This window comes from Prionailurus viverrinus, chromosome C1 (genome assembly GCF_022837055.1).
Source record: "Prionailurus viverrinus isolate Anna chromosome C1, UM_Priviv_1.0, whole genome shotgun sequence".
NCBI lineage: Eukaryota > Metazoa > Chordata > Mammalia > Carnivora > Felidae > Prionailurus > Prionailurus viverrinus.
Window position 1 is genome coordinate 181,477,253 of NC_062568.1, and position 23,122 is coordinate 181,500,374.

Here is a 23,122-nt window from a genome sequence, read left to right on the forward strand (position 1 = left end):
ACCCTCTATGTCTTCTTCTTTAAAACGGGGATGACCGGGGCACCTCGCTGGCTCAGTAGGCAGAGCATGTGACTCTTGATCTTGGGGTTGTGAGTTTGAGCCCCACATTGGCTGTAGAGATTACTTAAACAAAATCTTACCCACAGGGGAGCCTGGGTGGCTCAGTCAGTTGAGCGTCTGACTTTGGCTCAGGTCAAGATCTCTCAGTTCATGAGTTCGAGCTCTGCATCGGGCTCTGTGTGGATAGTTTAGAGCCTGGAGCCTGCTTTGGATTCTGTCTCTCCTTCTCTCTCTGCCCCTCCCCTGCTCACACTCTGTCTCTCTGTCTCTCAAAAATAAATAAGCATTGAAAATTTTAAAAAATCTTACCCACAAATAAACATTAAAAAATTTTAAAAAATCTTACCGACAAATATATGGTCAATTAATCTTCGACAAAGCAGGAAAGAATATCCAATGGAAAAAAGATAGTCTCTTCAACAAATGGTATTGGGAAAACTGGAAAGCAACATGCAGAAGAATGAAATGAGGTCATTTTCTTATACCATGGACAAAAATAAATTCAAAATGGATGAATGACCCAAATGTGAGCCAGGAAACCATCAAAATCCTAGAGGAGAACACAGGCAGCAACCTCTTTGACATTGGCCATAGCAACTTCTTACTAGACATGTCTCTGGAGGTAAGGGAAACAAAAGCAAAAATGAACTATTGGGACTCCATCCAGATAAAAAGCTTCTGCACAGTGAAGGAAGCAATCAACAAAACTAAAAGGCAACCAATGAAATGGGAGAAGATATTTGCAAATGGCGTATCTGATAAAGGGTTAGTATCCAAAATCTATAAAGAACTTATCAGACTCGACATCCAGAATGCAAATAATCCGGTAAAGAAATGGGCAGAAGACATGAATAGACATTTTTCCAACAGACGCATGAAGAGGTGCTCAATATCACTCACCATCAGAGAAATACAAATCAAAACTATGAAGAGATAACACTTCCTGTCAGAATGACTAAAATTAACAGGGAACAACAGATGTGGATGAGGATGTAGAGAAAGCGGAACCCTCTTACACTGTTGGTGGGAATGCAAACGTGCAGCCGCTGTGGAAAACAGTATGGAGGTTCCTCAAAAAGTTAAAAATAAAACTACCCTACAATCCAACAATTGCACTACTAAGTATTTCTCCAAAGGATGCAAAAATACTGATTCAAAGAGACATATGCACATTGATGTTTATACCAGCACTATCAACAATAGCCAAGTTATAGAAAGAGCCCAAATGTCCACTGACTGATGAATAAAGAGGGGATGTATATATGAAATATTACTCTGCGATCAAAAAGAATGAAATCTTGCCATTTGCAACGACATGGACGGCGCTACAGTGTATTATGCTAAGCAAAATAAGTCAGTCAGAGAAAGACAAATACATATGAATTTAAGAAACAAAACAGATGAACATGGGGAAGGGAAAAAAAAAAAAGAGAGGGAGGAAAACCATAAGAGAGACTCTTAACAATAGAGAGTAAACTGAGGGTTGCTGGAGGGGAGATGGGCAGGGGGTGGGTCAAATGGGTGATTGATATTAAGGAGGGCACTTGTGATGAGCACTGAGTGTTATATGTAAGCGATGAATCACTAAATTGTACTTCTGAAACCAGTATTACACTGTGTGTTAACTAACGAGAATTTAAATAAAAACTAAAACAAAAAAAAAAAAGAAAATCTTTAGAAAAACAAATAAATAAAACGGGACAGCTCCCTCTTGGTTTTGCTCTAAGGATTAAATTAAAAAGTATAAAAGGCTATCACATTCCCAGTCACACAAGGAACACAATAAATATTAGCCACTCTCCCATCATGCTGGAGGTTCTTGATTGTTCTTATTTAGCGCATTAGGCATGGAGTAGGTCAATACTTCACAACTTGAAATCAAATAATTGTTTCTTTTTTTTAAGTTTATTTATTTTTCAGAGACAGCACAAGCAGGGGAGGGCAGTGAGAGGGGGACAGAGGACCCACGCTGATAGCAGAGAGCCGATGTGGGGCTTGAACCCGTGAACCCATGAAATCATGACCTGAGCTGAAGTTGGACATCCAACCAACCGAGCCACCCAGGTGCCCCCTCAAATAATTTTAGTAGTTTCTTAACTACCATGTTTGTATCCAGAGTTTCAGCCTCCTTTGAGCTGCAAACCTTGGCTGTCTTTTCCTGCTAACTACGTTTTTCATTCAATCGTTCCAAAAGATACAGCTAACTATCTGGAAGAGAGGAGGTTTCCTCTAATCCCACTCTATTTGAACATCCCCTGACTCACTCTTCCTAGTGCTGCCTAAATTTCTTCTACACCGTTGCTTACACATAATAAGGTAAATACTTCACTTAATCTACGTATCTGTTAATGTTTGCTCAGCTGTCTCCATGCCCTTTTGTCTTTCATTATGCTTTTAATTAGCCTGGTTGATTATGAGTGGAGGCAAGCCAAAGTTGGAGCCAGGTGGTTACAAGGAAGATGGAAGGGGGTACCACCTCAGGATGGGGGCTGTGGAGTGGGGAAGGCGGATGGCATGAGTGCACTAGTGCAAACGGCATTGGTAGAACTTAGAAGAAGTTTAGGCTACCGTCTTCTACTGGGGAAAAATATTCTAAGTTATTCCTTTCTTATGCTCTACTGATATAATCTGAAGTTAATATCAAGTTTCTAGAGGGCAGGAAATCAGTTTATGGATGGTTTACGTAGTCTGATATGGTGTAGCTTCATGAGTTAGTTATTCCCATTAGCCACCAGTGTTTAATTACCACCTACATGACTGTAATTTCCATGGCTTCTACTTTTCTCTTACTTATCCGACCTCTGACTTTACACAAGCTGTCCTCCTCTACTCCAGATTTTCTTTCTCTACTCCAGCCTTGCTTCTGTCTTTACATGGCAAACTCCTATTCATTTATTCAGACTTAGCCTTGACCTTACCATTAAGGGTACATCTTTTTTTGGTGCCCCATCCCCATCCAATCTGACTCAGTTAAGCCTTGTTTCTTCTCAGTTTCCGTGGCACAAGTACCAATCTCTACCAAATAGCATTGTGGTTGTTTACATGTCTGCTTCTCCAGAAGCTTAGGAGCACATTGAAGATAGAGAATTTACGAATTCCCTTTTGATCCCCTAGTATTTAGTCCAATGCAAGGTATAGGGTAGGAACTCAATAAATGATTACTGAATGCCAGTTAAGTGTGCAGAGTGACCAACATCCAACTCCCAAGAGTTGTTTTTAAATAGCATTAGTGGTGCCAAGAGCTTCCCAGTGGCCTTTGTATACAGGCTTTGTTGTTGTTCATCTAATACATGAAATATAAAATATTATATAAAAATATCCTGGCAATCTGGAAGGATCCTCCAGGGCTGGGAATAATAGGATGGACTCTCGTGTTTTTCTCTCTCCCTCTTGTAGGTCTTGGCTCATTTAAAATTCATTTCTCATTTTCTGCTTTCCTCTTACACTAAATAAAGAGGGAGAAAAGGATCAGGTAAAGCCTCATTTGTCTAAGTGGCTGTGGGTCACGTGAAGTGTTGAACACCCTGCTGTTGATGTACTGCCAGTGCCGCTGAATCAAGGTTTTTGTAGGGCAATTGCAGCCCAGCTCAGGGCTGTGTTTCTTTCAGGGAATTTATAATCCACACGAGGCTAGGAAAAGATTGCAAATAACACAAAACAATAAAACCTCTATCTCATTGCTTTGAGCAATCTATTTCTCTTAAGGATCTGTCCCCTGAGTGGATCCCTTTGAGGGCTCTCCTGTTCCCCTCACTCTGTCCCAGCCTACTCCACTTCCCAAGACTGCGTGAACTACTCTTTTCTGTACTGACACTCAACCTTGTACATAACAATCTTTGGCGGCCTTTATTTGATAGCAGCCGGTGCGTGATCTCTTGCTACGTAGCCATGATTATTGTTTCCATTTAATAGGCAAGAAAATAGAGATTAAGTGAAACTAAATAGCTTGATATAGGCACACAGGAAGTAAGCTATGGAACATGATTGAACCCAGGTCTGCCTTCCCAGCCCGAGCTTTAAGCTTTTCCTCCCCACTCCTACCAGGTCCCAGAATCCCTCCCCGGCCATTACATCCTTCTGGGGGTAGGTGAGGGGGGTGCTTCTCCATCTTTGACATTCTGGGACTTGTGCTTCTTTCCTTATCAAAGGCTGCTGATCCCCAAGGCCCCAACCCCATTCTGGCAGCTGTCCAGACACAAGTCTTTCTATTCCTTTACCCCATCATTTGGCTGACCCAACTCAAGTGGTTCAGAGAGACTTCTGGTTTGGGACTTTGATGACCTTGATCCTAGTCTAAAGTTGAAACCTGGTGACTCTTTGCCATAGTTTTTTTTTTCCTCTGATAGATAGGGATAATCTCAGCTTTTCCCATATTCTTAATTGCATGACCCAGACTGCTCTTCAGAACTGTTCTGCCTAAAGCCCCTCAGATGATGGTGAGTTTTGAGACCTGGAGGACTGGGAAGAAGATGAATTTTAGCTGTGTTATCAAGGATTCACCCAGTGGTCCAAAAAAGAACTAGAGTCTTCCATTTCCCTTAGCAACTTGGTAGAAGAGAGATCTTCTACTCTCTCTCAAGCAAGCTGGCAAGGGTAGCCCCTTCTTAGGATACTATTTCCCTTATCATAGTGTACTGTGATTAATCTATTTGCTTTCCACTATACTGTGAGTTCTTAAAGTAGAGAGATTGTATCATATTTTTCCTACTCAGTCTATTTGACTGGTCCAAGTCATCACCTTGAACCAGGATAGTGGAGCCTCTGGCTTCCAATGTTGTCCTCTCCCCATCTACTCTTAGCACAGTAGCTAGAGTAGTCTTTATTTTTATTTTTATTTTTTAATTATTTTATTTTATTTAAAAAAATTTTTTTTTCAACGTTTATTTATTTTTGGGACAGAGAGAGACAGAGCATGAACGGGGGAGGGGCAGAGAGAGAGAGGGAGACACAGAATCGGAAACAGGCTCCAGGCTCTGAGCCATCAGCCCAGAGCCCGACGCGGGGCTCGAACTCACGGACCGCGAGATCGTGACCTGGCTGAAGTCGGACGCCCAACCGACTGCGCCACCCAGGCGCCCCAAGAGTAGTCTTTTGAAAGCATGAACTGTATAGTGTTCCTCTCTGCAAAGCCCTGTGGCGGTTTTATTTTAGTCAAGATGCTTACAATGGCCTACAAGACCCAACTCTGCCCTTATCTCCCCATTTTTGTCTCAGTAGCTCACCCGCTCCAGTTGTCCTGGATTCTACCATTTCCAGGAATGCTGTCGCCTCAGGGCCTTTCCACTAGCCATTCCTTCTGCCTGGGACACTCCCAGACAATGGCGTGGCTCATTCCCTTACCTCTTTCAAGCTTCTCGTTAAAGTCACCTTATGAATTGGGCTCTCTCTAATGGCTGTTTAAAACCATCCTGTAAAACCAGAATTGGGATATTATGAATCTACCTTCATTTCCCTTCTACTAAATCCTCTTGCTACCTGTATTACTTTGCTCCGCGAGTCTAGATGTTTTGAGAAGTCTTCCCTCTCCTCCTCTAAATATATTTTCCTTTTTTTCCCCTCCCTTTTGCCCCAATAGAGGCCTAAGGCCACTTGCCTAGATTAACACCTGCATTTCCATGATGAAAGAGGTAAGGTATAATGAAACAGAAAAATAGGAGATGAAGCTGAGGGGAAGCTAGAAAGGGAGTTAGACTCTGAAGACATTAGGTTTGAACCCTGGCTGTTTTTTCTCCCCAGCTGGTGATTCTCTTCTGAGCTGCAATTTCACCAGCAGCAAAAACGAGCACAGGAGTTCTTTCCGACAGACTTGCGAAAGCATTGCATGAGAGGACATGCGAAAGTACCTGGTATGTGGTCCCCACTAGCTGGGTAGTCCACTAGGTCGGAACTTTGTTGAGCGTGTTCTCCACTCAAGCCCCGGCACCTAACACATGGTTTGGCTTAAGTATTTGTTGAACAAATAAACAGCTTATTGATAAATAAACTGGTGCTTAAAAAAAAAAAAAATCCCAAGCCCCACCATCCTCCAGTTTTCTTTGTACCTTACTCTGGTCTATCTTCCCCTATAGCACTGAATACCTTTTAATACACCAAATAATTTTTTGTTATGTTAATCGCCTTCCTCCCCATAACAGAGGAAAGCTCCAAAAGGGAAAGATAGTGTCCTCCTATTTGGCTGATACATCCCAAGCACTAAAATCGTGTCTGACATTAGCAGTAATTAGCAAATATTTGTTAGATAAATGCATAAATGAATCTTTTTATTTTCAGACTCTTGCTAGAGTCTTAAATAGAAAAGGAACATCGGAGTACTTTGAATCCCCATTGCCTAGAAATGCTCGGCAAATGGCAGGTGTTCCGTGTTTGCTGAGGGAATTGGGTACTCAGCTCTTTAACTACTTGAGGTCTTTATCTGATCCCTACCGGACCATGTCAGAAAGATTCCCAGGGCCAATTCACTCAAGCCTCTCCTATTTCCTTCATCCAATTAAGCTAGTATTCATCTAACAAATGTCCGAGTATCCAAATACTGAGCACCTACCGTGAGTTCAAAAGCATGTTGGGTGCTTGCTTTTATATATGTGACTAACCCAATGAAGCAACAGCAAATTAGAGGTCTGAATGTAATTAAGTGTGAAATTACAGGGCAGATTAGCAGTGCTAATAGTTTAGAGAAAGAATCAGTGAAGATTGACGTAGAGGTAAATTCCAAAGTTCACAAGTCGTCCAAACTGCCCTTCTGTAGGCTCCACCTTTTGATAGCAAGGACCATAAGCTGAACAACTAACTTTAGAATCAAGAAGGGCCTTTAGAATGCCACCTGCTTTAAGAAGGAAACTAAGGCTAGGGCAGGGTATGGCCTCGGCAGAGATGGGCCTAGAACCCGGGACTTGGGAGGTTCTAAAAGGAAGGGTGAGCCGAAGGTCCAAGGTGCCCTTGTTTGGGGCCTGTAGAATTCGCGGTGTGCAAAGTTGGAAAAGGGGTCTGGTTTCCTCGTAGAGGCCGAGGGGCCTGTCGCTACGGTGAGGTGGCTGGGAAGGGGTGGGGGGCAAGGTCACGAGGCGTCAACCCTTCGGTGCACGGGGTCTGAGAAATCTGTGAGCAGGGTCCAAGGCCGCAGGTCCCTGCTGTCCACAGCCCTCTCCCACACTTCCTAGTCTCCACTCTGATGCGCAGAGACCCCACATCCCTCGGAGCTGCCGGCCGCTCCAAAACACCCGCCGCGCCGTGGTAGAGGCCCCCTAGTCGAGGGGCACTACTTGTCCCAGCGGAGGGATCCCGCGCGCGGTGCGGCGGCCGTGACCGCGGAGGGGAGGGGACGCCGCTGACGCCGTGCCGGTGGCGCAGCGACGTCGCGAGAGGCGGAGGCGACGGCGGGGGCGGGAGGGGAGCGGGTCGGGAAGTAGTTCCGGGTGCGCGGCCCCGGATGTTGGCTGCTCCCGCTGCCGCCGCCGCTCTCGGCGCTGCTCGGGGCCTCGGCCGCTCGCACCAGGCGCCGTTGGGATCTTTCCCGGGGGCGGAGACGCACGCAGCGGCCGGGGGCTCGGCCGGGCCGTCCCGGCCTGCGCAGCCTTGAGGTGAGTGCCAGCCGCCAGGGCGGCGGGGCCGGGGCGGCGGGCGAGGAGGCGGGGCTGGGGCATCTCCCGGGACGGAGGCAGGGGCTGCCCTCCGCGAGACGCCCTCTCCCTTCTCTCGGCCGCGGCCGCGCTGCGGCGTGGGTAGCGGGCGGGGCAGGGGGCCCGGGCCCGGGCTGGTGCTTGGCGGGTGGCGAGGGCTGGGTCCCTCCCTCCCCCGCGGCGCTTCTCCTCAGCTGCTGCTGCCCCTCAGCCGGGAAGCGGCAGCTCCGCGCCTCCGGCCCCTCCCCCAGGCGGGGCCCGGGGGAGCCAGACGGGGTTCCCGGGGGCGCCGAGTCCGAGGACAGCGGCCGTCTCTTCCTCTCCGCGACCTGCCCCCTGGCCTGGGCTGGCCCCCTACCTCGGCATGGCAGCTTCTTCCCTTCAAGCTTGGGGTGCTTTTCGGCCGGCGGGTCGGGCAATATGTCGCGTCTCAGGGGTGCCCTTCTGGGTGAGGCCCGCGCGAGGGGCCTCCGTTCCCACCCATCCTGACGGCGTGTCCTCTGCCGGCATTGGGGCAGGGGCCGCCGTTCCATGCGGACGTGTTGCTGCCCTGTGTGTGTTGCATCCTGCCCACGTGGTAGGGTGTCTCCCCCCCTCCCCCCTCCATTTTTTGCAGCTGGTGAGGAGGGAGGTTTACGCGGTGGTTTTTCCTCTCTGATTTCCTCCCGTGGCGTGGAAGGTGTTAGGGTCAGTTTGCTTTGCTGAGGCCGACTGTTGGTTAGCTGGGAGAAAGCAAGAGTTGTACTCTCGGAAATTGACAGCAGTAGGGGACATGACAGGGCTTAGTTTTCCGAGACGTCTTTCCTCCTCTCCATTTAGCTGTTCTTGTTCTTTTCTCTGTTGCTCCATCTAAAAGAGTGGGCTCTAGCTGCTGATGCATTGAGGTGTATAGTTTTCACTTCTCCGTTCTACTTTGTGTGTGTGCGTGTGCGTGTGTGCGCGCGCGTGTTTGGCTGGCAAAGGTGTCCCTTTTCTGTGTTGTGCAGTTCAGTTGGATTCCTGAATGAGCTGCGTTGGGCTGGCCAGGGAGTTAGAGGTTGGTGGGCATCTTGGCTTTTCCTGACATTCAGTTTATTTTTTCCTTCTATTTTGCTTCCCACTGGAACGAGTGCATGTCATGAAAGTATTCCATCCATTGCTCTTTACTTGCAAGGGGGTACTAGATAGTTTTCACTGAGTCACATATTTCGTGGGAGCTCTTTTATTTCACTTTTCTTTTCGTTCTGTTGAGTACCTTTGCGCTGCTTTGTATTTTGAAACTGGTTTTGAAACATGTGTTTTGGGTAGTTTTTTTTAATGTCTCTTCCAGGTTAAAGGTTTCCATCTTCCTGTGTTTTGCTCTTGTGTGACCACAGATTGCTCCCGGTAGCTAGAGTAGCAGTGAGAGAAGCCTTTTATTCCTCCCAGACCATAGCAAATATTTGTGGAAAAGCAGTAACTCCCTTCATATTTCTGTTTTGGTGGCATATATAGATGTGATTGACTTTTTTAGTTTTTTTGGTGGTTTTTTTTTTTTTTTTTTAATGTACACCTGAGGATTTGTTTTTTCTTTTTGTGTCTCTCGGAGTTGAGGTGAATCTTGTTCTTGATTTTTTTGTGATACCGGGGACTTTGTCATGCTTTCATTAGGTAGTTTTTGGATGGAGTCAGGACATGTTTATTTTGGCTCTCTTTGGTTCATTAGTTTGGGTGAAATAAAATCTTAATATTTTGAAGTCACTTTTCAGATTCCAAGATGGCTGGCACTGTCACTTTTTCTTGATTTGTTCTTTTGCATTGTGTGTTCTCTTTGAATATATTTTCCTTTTATGTGGTACAACTGTTAGTGTATTCTCCTGTGCAAAATAAAAATAAATACAGATTCTATCTGCTTTCATCATGCTAAGTTTGGGTGGGGCAGTGGAAAATAGAGACTGTTTTTCTGATGCATTCGGAAACAGAGTTTTTTAGTAAGTCAGTCAGCATTTGTGTACTTCGGCAAAATACTGTGCCGTGTGCGAAGTAGTCTGTGTGAAGAGACTCAAGGAATAAAATATGTGGTCTCTACAAATGCTTCAACTTCTTTGGGGAAACAGCATGTAAGACGTCATTCATAATTATCAAGCATCATCAAACGCCTGGTTGGAATAGCAGTGCAACCAACGTTCAAGGTATAAGTGAGATTTGCAAAAGATAGGAATTTTCAAAGGGAAGAAGATGTATTCCAGGAGGGTGAAGGAGGGGTGTTTACAAAGGCGGAGAAGTGACAGTGTTTATAAAAGATACTAAGCCTGTTGGCCTGCACAGAGAATCTGTGTTGGTGAGTAGTGACAGATGAGTTCAGGATTGGTGAGTAGGTGTTTGTGGAGAATCTGTCAAGGATGGAAGGTTTAGTTTGATGAGGTGCCATATTGGGTTCTAACGACTAGGACTGAGATCATGCATATGGTTCCCGATGAAGGTTTTTGTATTATCTGAATGTTCTGGAGCGAGGAGACTGACTAGAATGCTCTTTGAGAATTTTAGGACTAAGATTAGGTTCTGACATAATGATTATGGGAATAAACTAATAGCCAACGTTTATTGTTTCCTGTTTCCCAGGCACTGTTCTAAGCTTATTAATTGTATTTAACTCAAAATCTTCATAATAAGGTCTTACTATTCCTATGACGAGACCAAGCTACAGAGAGGTTAAGTAACTTGCTTCAAATCCCATAGAGTAAGCTGCAGAGCCAGGATTTGAACCCAGGCAGTCTCAATTTTGAGCTTTTATATTTGGTTATTACACTGTCCTAAGAAGCATAGGATATATAAGAAGATGTATATGTGAGTAAAAATTAATTTCAAGTTAGTAATGATTGTGGGCAAAGGGAGGAATGCAAATAAAACATTAAAAGACAAAAAGCCTAGAGTCCTGGGAGGATGACTGATAATAGGGAAATCAGGAAAGTATCACTGTGAAGGAAAATGAGCTAAGATTGGTTATGGGCAACGCTAGATTGTGTACAATAAATTTTTCAGTAGCAGGCTACTTTCCTGCCAGTCCTGATGGCCTTCTCTTTTCGCTCGTTTGACTCTGGAAATGGGGGCTAGTTTAAGCAGAACAGTTAGAAAAACAGAGACTGTTCAGAAGAAAAAAATGTACCCCATGTTGCAAAGCCACTTAGAAATAGCATAGGAATTATTTTGGTTGAGCCATACCACTGTTTTCCAACCTTAGTGAAGACAATGAAGAATTGAGTAGAGTAGTACATTGCTATATGATTAACAGATGAAAATGTAGATTGTTCACTGACCAGGGCTACAGATGGAAGTAAAAAACAGGTGAGCAGATGAGTGATGGGAAGTTGGTAGTATGCTGGTGAAGTAACTTTGAAGTTTGGAATTTTGGGTGTCGTTTTATATAGGCTAACGGGTAAAACATTCTGAGAAGAATCAGGAAATACCTTAGTGCTACAGAAGCCAAGAAGAGGAGAGGTAGTATGGTTCATGGTATCAAAGGTAGTCTGGAAGTTTAGAAACAATGATCATGATGAAAACACTATTGAAGTAGGACCAGGAAGTAATTTTTAACCTTAGAATTTCGAAACGAAGGATAAGAATAGATGTCAGATTTTTTTTCCACAGAAGGATTTATAGAGATCTTATGGTCTGGGGTGGTAATTTTAAGTGTTTTCTCCTAATGCTTCTGCCAGTCTCATTCTTCTCCACATGTCAGAGCTACTCAAATATCAGATAACTCAAGTTTTTGTTTTTAACGTTTATTTATTATTGAGAGACAGAGCATGAACATGGGAGGGACAGAGAGAGGAGGAGACACAGAATTTGAACCAGGCTCCAGGCTCCTACCTGTTAGCGCAGAGCCTGACACAAGGCTCGAATTCACAAACCACCATATCATGACCTGAGCCAAAGTTGGATGCTTAACCGACTGAGCCACCCAGGTACCCCGGGTGTTTTTTCTTTAAAAAAGAAACAAACATGTTCTAAAGCCAGTGAGTTTATACTTTAATGGTTCTCGCAAACTTTTTTCTTAATTCTTTTTTTAAAGTTTTATTGAGGTATAATTCACATACTATACAGTTCACTGGTTTAGACAGCTTAACAGTTTTTAGTATATTCATCAAGTTGTTTATCCATCACCACAATCATCTTTAGTCATTTCATCATCCCCAAAAAGGAAGTCTGTACCCTGTTCTGGACATTTCATATAAATGGAATCATACAGCATATGGTCTTTTGTGTCTGGCTTCTTTCACTTAGCATAATGTTTCAAGGGTTACCCATCTTGTAGTTTGTATCACTATTTCATTCTCTTTTATTGCTGAATAATATGCTACCTTTTATTCATTTATCTATTGAATTTTTGAGTTTCTTATACTTTTAAAAACCCTTCCATTTCTTCATCTTCATCCTCACCCTGCCAATTTTACCCCTTTTACTTCATTTTTTATTTTTTAAAAAATTTCTTAAAGCTCTTTTATTTTTTTCTTTTCTTCTCTTTCTTCTTCTTCTTTTTTTTTTTTTTTAAGAGCGCACTCGCCCTAGCTGGGGGAGGAGCAGAGGGGGAGACAGACAGAGAGAGAGAGAGAGAGAGAGAGAGAGAGAGAGAATATCCCAAGCAGGCTCCATGCTCAGCACGGAGTCCACTGCAGGGCTTGATCTCATGACCTTGAGATCATGACCAGAGCCAGAGTGAAGTCTTATGTGTAACTGACTGAGCCACCCAGATGCCCTCCACCCCTCTTTTAGAGTGTAACCTCTGCTATGCATTCTGCTGGGCCTTAGGGATATAAAAATGAGTAAGACACGGCCCTTGAACATTCATGTAGTGTTAATGGTTTACGTATACCATACAGCATTCCCAGTCCTATAATGTAGGCAAGACATTTTTTGAGATGAGCGATTTGAAGTTCAGAATAGTTTATTTACCCAAGATTGTAAATTTAAATCAGTAATGGAGCTATTGGATCTTCTTAGTCCATTGGATCTTCTTGTTGATTGCTTTCTATTACTCTGTGCTGCTGTTCTAACTTAAAGGATTCTTATATGAATTTCTGGATAATTAGAGGGGCTGGGAAATCCCCTTAGTGAATGAGTAATTTTTTATTATTTATTTATTTATTTTTAATTAAAAAATTTTTTTTTAATGTTTATTTATTTTTGAGACAGAGAGAGACAGAGCATGAACAGGGGAGGGACAGAGACAGAATCTGAAACAGGCTCCAGGCTCTGAGCTGTCAGCACAGAGCCCGATGCAGGGCTCGAACTCACGGACCGTGAGATCATGACCTGAGCCGAAGTCGGATATTTAACCAACCAAGCCACCCAGGCGCCCCATGAGTAATTAAAAAAATTTTTTTTTTTTAAATGTTTATTTATTTTTGAGACAGAGAGAGACAGAACATGAGCGCAGGAGGGGTAGAGAGGGAGAGGGAGACACAGTCCGAAGCAAGCTCCAGGCTCTGAGTCAGCACAGAGCCCGACACGGGGCTCGAACTCACGAGCTGTGAGATCATGACCTGAGCTGAAGTCGAACGCTTAACCGACTGAGCCACCCAGGCGCCCCAGTGAATCAGTGATTTTTAATGTTTAATCTTCAGGACTTAAAATGAACACTCGTGTGTGTGTGTGTGTGTGTGTGTGTGTGTGTGTGTGTGTAGTTGTTGTTTTTTTTAACCAGATTCTGTCACTTGTTTGTGATTTAGATAAGTCATCTCATATTTCTGCCTTTTCTTTCAGAACGTCAGTGGGTGTGATGATGATGATAGTGGTAGTGATAATAGTAATAGCTAACATTTTCTGAAGTCTTACTGTGGGTCTGAAAGTGTTCTAAGTACTTTACATTTATTATTTATATAATTCTCATAACAACTCTGAAAGATTTTATTTTGATTAATTTTGTAGGCACAGAGAGGAAACAGGCGCAGAGAGGTTAAGTAGTTTGCCTAAGGTTGTGTAGGTAGGGATGGAAAGAGGCAGGATTTGAACGCCTGCAGTCTATTTTCAGAACTCCATGGCTGTTAATCACTACCTTGTACTGCTTGCTGTGTTATAGGAGTTAACGGAGGGTAATATTTCAAGTAAGGGGGCATGACGAGAATATGAAGATTGGATTTTGAGTATGTTGGGGAAACAAACAGCAAAATTAAAGTTGACATTGTGTCCACATTAAAAAAAAATGTGAACCTAATACTGTAGTGCACAGGGATACATGTTTATGCTTTCAGGTACATTTTTTGTTTGTCCTTGCTAATAGCCTCTCAGCTCAGAAATTGCATTATTTTCATGGTCTTCACTGTTGTCTTTGTTAGTCACTTAACCTTTCCACGTTGTTACTGTTCAGAAACCTTGGCTTAAGACAGCAGAAACTCACTTTTACCTTCCTTAGCTTTCCTATAACTGAATTTTTGTTTTCCATTTTCAGCAGTTAGTGTTTCAGTCCCAGATAGAGGTACACTACCCTCTTTCACTCCAAAACTCAGAAAACACCACAGTGGCATTTTATAACAACTGTCAAAAAATTTGACCATCTTAATTGGTGTAATTGGATTTTAGTGCACAAATCACAAGAACCAAAGCACAGTCTTTTGGTTAAAGAGATTGACTTATACTGAAATTGGAAAAGGCATCTGCTATACAGGATTTTGGATTTAATATAATTTGTTATAACCAGATCAGCAAAGCATTATTACTATGGGCCATCTGTTGGGATATGGAAATAGCTTTGTTATGTGGAGCCAGATGTTGTATTTATATTTATAACAATGGCATTCTACTTATTTTAAGTTAGGTACCTTTGGCTGCTATTCTGCTTGACATATCAACTGATTACCTGAGAATGTGATGTCTTTCAAAATGGTTATCACTTTTCTATAGAATTGAAACAAAGTAACTGAAACAGAAAGCAAATGAGATTCATATATGGTGTCAAACTTTAGTACTGTAACAAGATAAAATATAGGATAAATAAGAATATAATTAGAACCGTATTCAATAAGAACTCTTACTTTGACACATTTAATAAACCTAGTTTTAATAATTAACTAAACCACTCTGGTGGCTTTAAGAATTTTTACCATAAATCTGAAGTGATTTCGTTTTAGCCTAATCAGACCTACATTGACGCTGCCCTGTCTGACTTACTTCCCATCATCAATGGGTGAAGTAGTTTGTAATGGACTCACGCTTATGGAATGCAATAAGAGGAACTATTGTCGGAACATAATCTTAGAGAACTCTCTTCTGAGTTGAAATGCTAACAGTTTGGGGGTGGGGAAAGTCCTTATGTGGGTTTTTAGAGAGAGTCTCTACAAACTTTGCATGTTGGCTGTCTTAGTCTGTTTGGACGGCTATAACAAAATACCACAGACTATGTAGTTTATAAGTGACAGAAGTTAATTGCTTGTCATTCTGGAGGCTGGTAAGTCTAAGATGAAGGCACACCAGCATGGTTGCCTTCTGGTAAAGGCCCCCTTTGTAGCTGGCACCTTAACATGGTGAAAGGTGCAAGGGATCCCTCTGGAGCCTCTTTAATAAGACACTAATCCTATTCATGAAAGTTCTACTCTCATGACCTAAGCACCTCCCAAAGACCCACTTCCTACTACCATCATTTTTGGGGGTTAGGATTTCAACATGTGATGAATTTTAGGGAGGACACATTCAAACTGTAGCATAGCATTGGCTATTTTTTCATAATCTTCCTATGTAGAGATGGTCCTGAAGAGTTAGGTCACATATGGGAGAGACACTGTAGAGTTGATTATTCCAGGACGACTCTGTGTATCTGTATACAACATTTTCAGTACATTTCAGTACATTTCATTTTCAGTACAGCTAAAAGCTGTGACTGAATTCACCTACCTGGACAGTAGTACAGTGATATCAAGGAAATAAGATTGATCTGATTGTTGTAGTGCTGATGTTACCTTATTGAAGATCTCAGAAGTTGGAATTGTAATTTTTCTTACAGTTCAGACCTGTCCTTATTGTATGTTGACACAGATTTGTGAGAGGAATGGATGAGGGGGGCAGACCACTAGAACTCGCTAATAATTTTAAATTGTTTGTTTATAGAGATGGGGTTGAGAGGTAAAAATAAGTTATTGTTAAGATCTTAGATTTTAGTTGGTGGGTACGTGGGTGCTTATTAAATTGTTAAAAATGACTAAAGTTTCTGTGGTTTGGGTGTAGAACTTCGGGAAATATACAATAGTCAAATATGCTACAGTCAGGAGCAGGTTGACTGACTCATGGTACAGAGATAAATAATATATGGATTCAGTTTCTGCTAGTGTGGTTGGGTCTGTGAATCTAAGACATGCTTTACCTGTCTACCCTTTGTAAGGAGCTGTTGAAGGTATTATATCCTCATGTAAATAGACAGGAATCACCATCAGAAAAGGCATCTTTGCCTTCCCCTTGAAATGGGGAAGTCATGTTTTATATAGTTTATTATAGGGGATGTGTATTTTGGAAAAATATTCATCTTACATTTGAATAATACTTTTTGAAAAGTATTTTCTCTAATTTGTTGGATTCTGGAACCTCCCACCAGCCAAGTAATAGAGGTAGGGCAAGTAATATGCTTATTGACAAATAGAGAAAATGAGATACAGGCTAAGACTTAGTGTCACTCCAGTTGTTTAGTAGAGCAGAGACTGGGACCCAGATCCTGCATTCTGTTTCTGGTCTTGTACTGTTTAGTAGAAACTGAGAAAGTTTTAAGAACATACTTTGGGTTTTTGAGATAGAACTTAAAGGTTATGGACCCCAAAGGACCTGAGCTACTTGGAGCAGAACTTGTCTTGTGACAATAACAGAGTAAGGGACATAAAACTATTGAAAATACCTTCTTCCCTTGTTAAATTTGGGTCCATTTCCAGTCATTGGATGTATTTTTACTTGAGTCTCCTTTGTAGAATTCTGGAGGCAAGGAGGAGACAGAATCAAAAGGGACACTTTTAAGAATTACGAAATAGTGGAGTGCCTGGGTGGCTTATCCGATTCTTGATGTCTGCTCAGGTCATGATCTCGTGGTTCGTGAGATCGATCTAGCAAGTGGAGCCTGCTTGGGATATTCTCGCTCTTGTTCTGTCGCTGCCTCTCTCCCACTTGTGCACGCACATGCCATCTCAAAATAAATAAACTTAAAAAAGAATTACAGAATAGCAGATTTGGTCTTATTTTATGGAAGTACGCATCTGTAAAACTTAGACATAAGAAATTGTACCTGGAACATGAATCTACTGTGGCTATTTGGGTTACTATCATAGTTAGGATATCGTTTCTTGCCCAGTGGGTAGGAAGAGTGATAGTATATAAAGAAGCTATAACTGGATAGAAAAAAAGACTGAAAGAAACCATTACAATGGGTAGTCCTTATTTTCTCCTTTGAACCTGTTTATATTTTCTAAGTTCTCTACAGTGAGCTCATACCATTGTTATAATCAGAAAAAATAAACAAGGATGATTTTTTTTTTTAATTTTTTTTTCAACGTTTTTTATTTATTTTTGGGACAGAGAGAGGCAGAGCACGAACAGGGGAGGGGCAGAGAGAGAGGGAGACACAGAATCGGAAACAGGCTCCAGGCTCCGAGCCATCAGCCCAGAGCCTGACGCGGGGCTCGAACTCACGGACCGCGAGATTGTGACCTGGCTGAAGTCGGACGCTTAACCGACTGCGCCACCCAGGCGCCCCAAGGATGATTTTTATGGTTTATATGAGAACTTAGAAAAACGTGAATCATAACACTTTTGAAGAGCAGTTTAAACACTTGGTGTTATCAAAGTTTGCTTTTTTTATTAAAATTTTTTTTTATTTTTGAGAGACGAGACAGAGCTCTAGTGGGGCAGGGGCAAAGAGAAAGAGTGTGAGGGAGGGAGGGAGGGGCAGAGAGAGAAGGAGACACAGAATCCAAAGCAGGCTCCAGGCTGAGCTGTCAGCACAGAGCCTGACGCAGGGCTTGAACCATGAACCATGAGATCATGACCTGAGCCAAAGTCAGACACCTAACTGACTGAGCCACCCTGGTGCCCCAAAGTACTTTTCTTTTTGGGCAGTTATGTTAATAAATCAGTTTTATAATAAATTATTTTATTATAATCTATGGGTCAAGTTGAGGGTGTGTTAAGTGTTTGGGTTTTTCTCTGCATTACAATTTGGTCGTTTAACTCTGCTGATTAAGGAATTAATTTTAGTTCCCTAGAAGCAACCAAGACCTTAGGTTTACTTACAGTAATTACTTATCAATAAGTGACCTAAAAATAGCACTTTGATTTATAATGAAAACTAGACTTAAGATCTACTTGTCTGGTACTGTATTGTTGGCAGGTTTCTAATAAGAAAAACCACTTGTTAGTGCTTCTTTAAGATACTGTTTTCATCCAGGGACATTGGGCTCATTAATTTCTCTCACATGTTTGCTCATTTATTACCATCTGCTGTGTGTTGGGCAGTGTACTAAATGCTGGGGACACAAGTTAAAGGGTCCTTACACAAGTAAAAGACTACAGGTTTTAGTTTGGGAGTGGCATTGCAGAGATAAGCCTTGTCATATGGAGGTATCCTGGAATTTCTTCTGTTTTCTAGTTTTTGACTAAAAAGGCAGAATGGCTAGCTTTGTTTTTTTGAAGAACTTAATGTATTTAGTGGTTTCAGTAGATGTCTCTAAGAAGAGCTAATGGCTTCATGGTTATTTCTCTGCCTGCAAAATATTCAAAATCATTTATCTAAAGAATTTCCTCATCTAAGGAGCATTTCTTACTGAGGTAAATGACCTAGGCATTCATATTTGCTTTGGGAACAACCTTATATTGACTCTTCTAGGATGGAGACAGTGTCTTTTGTTATTTATCCTCTATACTTAGCACTGTAAATAACGCATAACAGGCATCATTATATAATCACTATAGCAGTAAATTAAAGGGTATTTAAGCTTAATTTTAATATTGATACAAATACATCAAAAGTTTCCTTTTATCTATGATAGAAATACAGTAGTTCCTAGGATCTTGAGAATTAATCATTCTGACCAGTGAGATTTCCCACTAAAGCACTTGATACATAGTCCTTTGGCTACTCTTAGAACACCTGTAGTCACTGATACCTGTAAGGTAGATTGTCATTAGCTCTAACTGAGGCAAAATTTCCTTTAACTTCATTTCTTTTCTGGTCCTGTGTGGAACAGTAGAGACCTAGTTTGTGTTCTTTAACAAGATAATCCTTCAACTAGTTCAATGATTACTCATTGAGCAAATATTTCTTGAACACCTGTGCATGCAGGACACTGTCCTGGGCATTATGAGAGATCTGAAGGTGATTAAAAGGCATAGTCTGTTCACAAAACGGATACAGAGAAGGAGCCATTGGCTTGTTGGAAAGAGAGTTTTTGCTTATGGTCAGAAAAGCTTTGTGTTGGAGATAATGTTTGAATCAAGATTAGTGATGGACCTTGTAGGCTGACAGAATAAAAAAAAAAAAACAACCCTAGAGATATGGAAGCACAATGGAAGTTAGAGGAATATCAAGAGGTTCAGGTTGGCTATTTTACAAGGTATGCTCCAGAATCTTAAAAATGTTCATTGTATCCCAGCATTTGGAGGAGTGTTTGGCAAATAATTGGGGCTTGGTGAATTTTTGTTGTATGAATGAACAGATGGTCACATTTGGGAAATACTGACCATCCTTAAAGAATCACAAAGCACTAGAGGATATTGAACATTTTGATAAATCTATTAGAGAAAACAATATTTATTTTAAACTTATCTGGCAGTGGAATGCCTATTACCAACTCTTGAAATCCTCTGGAAAATACTATACTGGGGGTCTCTGTGGTTGAGGTGACATGGAAGACTGAGAAGTGTTTTCTTCTTTACGCTAAACACACCTAGTTTTTTCAGTCATTCTACACTTGACATTGGGCTTCTAAACTCCTCACTGGTCTGGTATCTCTCCCTGCAAGCATTCTAGCTTGCAAGTGTTTTCTAAAATTTGGTGCTCAAAACAGAGCACAATACTCCAGTTGTGAACTAAGCAGTGAAGAGTGCATGGGACTGCTACCCTCCTTGATCTGGGTACTATTCTTTTAATGAAGTTTAAGATTGTATTTGGTTTCTTTTTAGCAGCTGAGTCACTCTCTTGGCTCATATTCAGTTCTCATATTAATTTACAAGAAGTTCTTTGAGTAGATTCAGAGAGATTCCTATTAGTAGAGCTAACAAATGAATGCCTGTTTTCTTCTCATTGAGTCTAGGCTGTTTTCTTCAGAAGTACTAGTCATTCTTAAGCTTCCTGAAATCTAAGAAAAGAAAAATAATTAATTGTACAGTGCCGGTGTTGATCAAGTAACGGGAAGGTCCACAACTGCATTGCTCAGTATATGCAAAAGTAGATAATATATAACGAATCCTTATTTATCCATCACAGATTTGACCATATGTGTCACATATACCTCAACTGTCTTTTTCTTTTTTGCCTATTTTAAAGAAAATCTTTTCACCTCTGTGAACTTTAGTATACATCTCTTAAAGATATCTTGGCACATAACCACATGCCATTGTGTATAACAAAGTTGACAATATTTCCTGGTGTTAGCTAACAACCAGTTTATAATAAAATGTCTTCAATTGTTTGTCTTTTTACAGTTGGTTTTTAATTGAATCAGTAGCCAGACAATGTCTACATATTACATTTGGTTATTATGTTTATTTTCTCTTTTAACCTAACACATTGCCCCCTCCCCTTACTTTTTGGCATAATTTCACCCTGTCCGCTCCTTGGACCCTTCATGTCTCGGTACCAAGTTGTTTTACTGTTCTTTTTGAAATATCTGTAAGAGTTGTCCTTCTTTACACCAATTCATACATTTTTAGAGTATTATGTACAAAACATGAGCTAAGCATTGTGGGACATAGAAAAGTTAATTTGGTATATACCTGGCCCCCTATGAGCCAGCAATCGAATGTTCGATGTATACAAAACAATATAAAGAAGATCATTTGCCTTCCAGTGGGTCATGCCTTGATTATATATAGCCTCTCCCCACCTCCCGTTTTTGTTTTTGTTTTTGTTTTTTCCCCCTGGAAAATGCAGCCAGTGAAATCTTAACATGTTAATTTAGTCATGTACTGATGAGGAACCTACAGTTGATTTCCTCTTGAATCAAAAAATTATAGTTGTTTTTGCATGGTGCTCCATGTTCTACTGGCTTCCACCTTTACCTAAAGTGGAACCCCTCAAGGCACAACCACCTTTTTTTTTTCTGAACCAAATTTATATAATTGTGTAGAATTTTCATTTGTCACAGAAGATTATTGACAATTTGAGAGCAGAAACTTTATCTTTTTTCCCCTGTATAATACTGGGAAGCTTAATAAGTACTTTTGGAGAATACTGATACATATGCCAGTGGGCCTATTCTTGCTGCTTCTTACCCTCCCAGAATCAGCCAGAGCTTCTGCCAGTTAAAAGTAAATAATCCAGATCTAAGTTTCTTCTCTTACCCCAAAAGTGTCCATAAAAAAAGCCCGTTCAGTAGGCTCAATCACAGATGACAGCTAGATGGTTTGCATGTGGCCACTTCCCCATCATTTATGTCTGTGGCAAACTACTAATTTCAGGTTATTTTTAGGCATGACCTCGGTGTAGCACTGCAGGTAGCTGTTACCTGTTGAGCACAATTGAGCATAATTGGTAAATGATATGGAACCTTTCTGCTATCCTTGTCCTAAACCAATAGTTCCTGAATTAAGTTGTACATCAGAATCTCCTGACATACTTTTATTTAATAGATTCTCTAGGTTTCACTGTGAACTCTTGAGTCAGGATTTTCAAGAATGGAATAGAATTAATTGGTCCTTATAAAGTGGTTTGTAGACTGACTTTGGGGACCAGACAGGTAATTTTTATTTTGTTAAACAGCTATAGCAGTGGGAGACTACAGCTTTCCATCTTTTCATTGGCAGTACAGTAGGACATTCCTCTGGTAATCAGTACATTCTGATATGTTTACTTTTTAGGGATATGGTAGGATCTCTTGCTTTGAATTACACCAGGCAAAGCACATGAATCAAATGCCCAAGATAAAGATACAGGATCCAGAGAGGTGGCATCTTGACTTTCTAAATATAACTGAGTTTAAATTTAAAGCCTCAAAATACTTCAGCCCTCTCTGAAAGCTTATTCTCTCTGTTTAGTGAATACCTTTAAGAGTTTAAAATAGAAAGGCTCAACATTTTTAGACTGAACAATCTTTCGAATTTTTCATATTTCATGTACATTCAATAAAAATGGTTTAAACATACAACATTTAATATCATATGCTTTTGTCATTATCATAAAACCAAATCTATAAATTGGGAAAAAGTTTTTTATTAGATCGCATAATTTGGTTTTGAGACTGGAAATTGTGATTAAGTTATTGAGCAAAGTAGAGTGATTGAAGCTTCAGGATTATCCAGTAAGTTAATGACAGACCCAGAAATAGAATCCTGTGTTACTTGCTTGGGTTATGATTTAGTTTGAAGAGGGTGGCCTGTGATCTGTTTGTATAAATTGCAGGAAGTAAGGTTTGGCGTTTGGAAGAAGCTATAGCTCTGTGATGTTTGGCCAAGAAGCTCCTCTCTCCAACATTTACCACCTGTTTGATTGACACCAGACCTAAACTGTGGTGGGGAGAGAGACAGGTCAGACTTCTTAGTCTTAAAATAGTCTTAAAAAGCCAATGCTGATTGTTGGTTGGCATGAATTTTTAATTTTCTGTTATTAGAGAATAACAGGACCTGGCCTTGGTTTTGTTTTAGGAGAAGGGAGGTATGACCTAAGTAGTTGATTTGTAGATACTAGTAGAATGGTTGTCTGTAGAATTTAGTATAACACTTTTTTTTATGAACCATACGTGTATTTTCATTAAACATGTTTAATTAATAGATGGTATAGTTTGGAAATAGTAGAGCCCACCAGAAAACAAACTTTCCTGAACCACTAATGGTTCAGGGGGTTATAGATTTGAAAAGAATTGCTATTGTAGTGTTGCCTTCTGGTGAAGTCATTACTTTTACTCTCCCCTTCCTGTTCTAGTTTGGGAGGTTGAGGTGGCTCCTGATGTACTAGCCAGGGAAGCAGGAACTGAACAGAAAAAGAACATTTGCCTGTGATTGAGTTCTAAAATTTTTTTTAAGCCTTATAGAGCTAGAATTCATATATTGTACAGTTCACCTATTTAAAGTGTGAAACTCATTGCTTTTTAATGTATTCACAGAGTTGTGAAACTATTAACTTCAGTCTAATTTTAGAACATTTTCCTCTTCCTCTGAAAGAAACCCCCATACCCAGTGGCTTTTACTCCCCTACCCATCAACCCTAAGAAACTACTAATCTAATTTAACGTTTTTTTAATGTTTATTTTTTGAGAGAGAGCAAGAGAGAGGGAGAGAGTGCACTAGCAGGGGAGGGGCAGAGAGAG

The 23,122-nt window shown here is 41.2% G+C and overlaps 1 protein-coding gene across 3 annotated transcripts in view; it reads left to right on the top strand.

Annotated features, from left to right (window-relative positions):
- Window positions 1-7,465: 7,465 nt before the first annotated feature.
- FOXJ3 (forkhead box J3) overlaps window positions 7,466-23,122 on the top strand; it is a 149,476-nt gene continuing 133,819 nt past the window's right edge. The window contains exon 1 of one of the 3 annotated variants that reach the window (XM_047870540.1): window positions 7,466-7,637. Coding sequence is in view for 1 of the 3 variants with exons in the window: in XM_047870544.1 (XP_047726500.1) it covers window positions 8,041-8,068 (28 nt within the window). In the remaining 2 variants the exon portion in view is untranslated. Of the gene's footprint in view, window positions 7,638-7,809; window positions 8,069-8,215; window positions 9,827-23,122 lie in introns of those variants that run through there. The other 2 variants (XM_047870544.1, XM_047870541.1) reach the window with 2 other exon arrangements.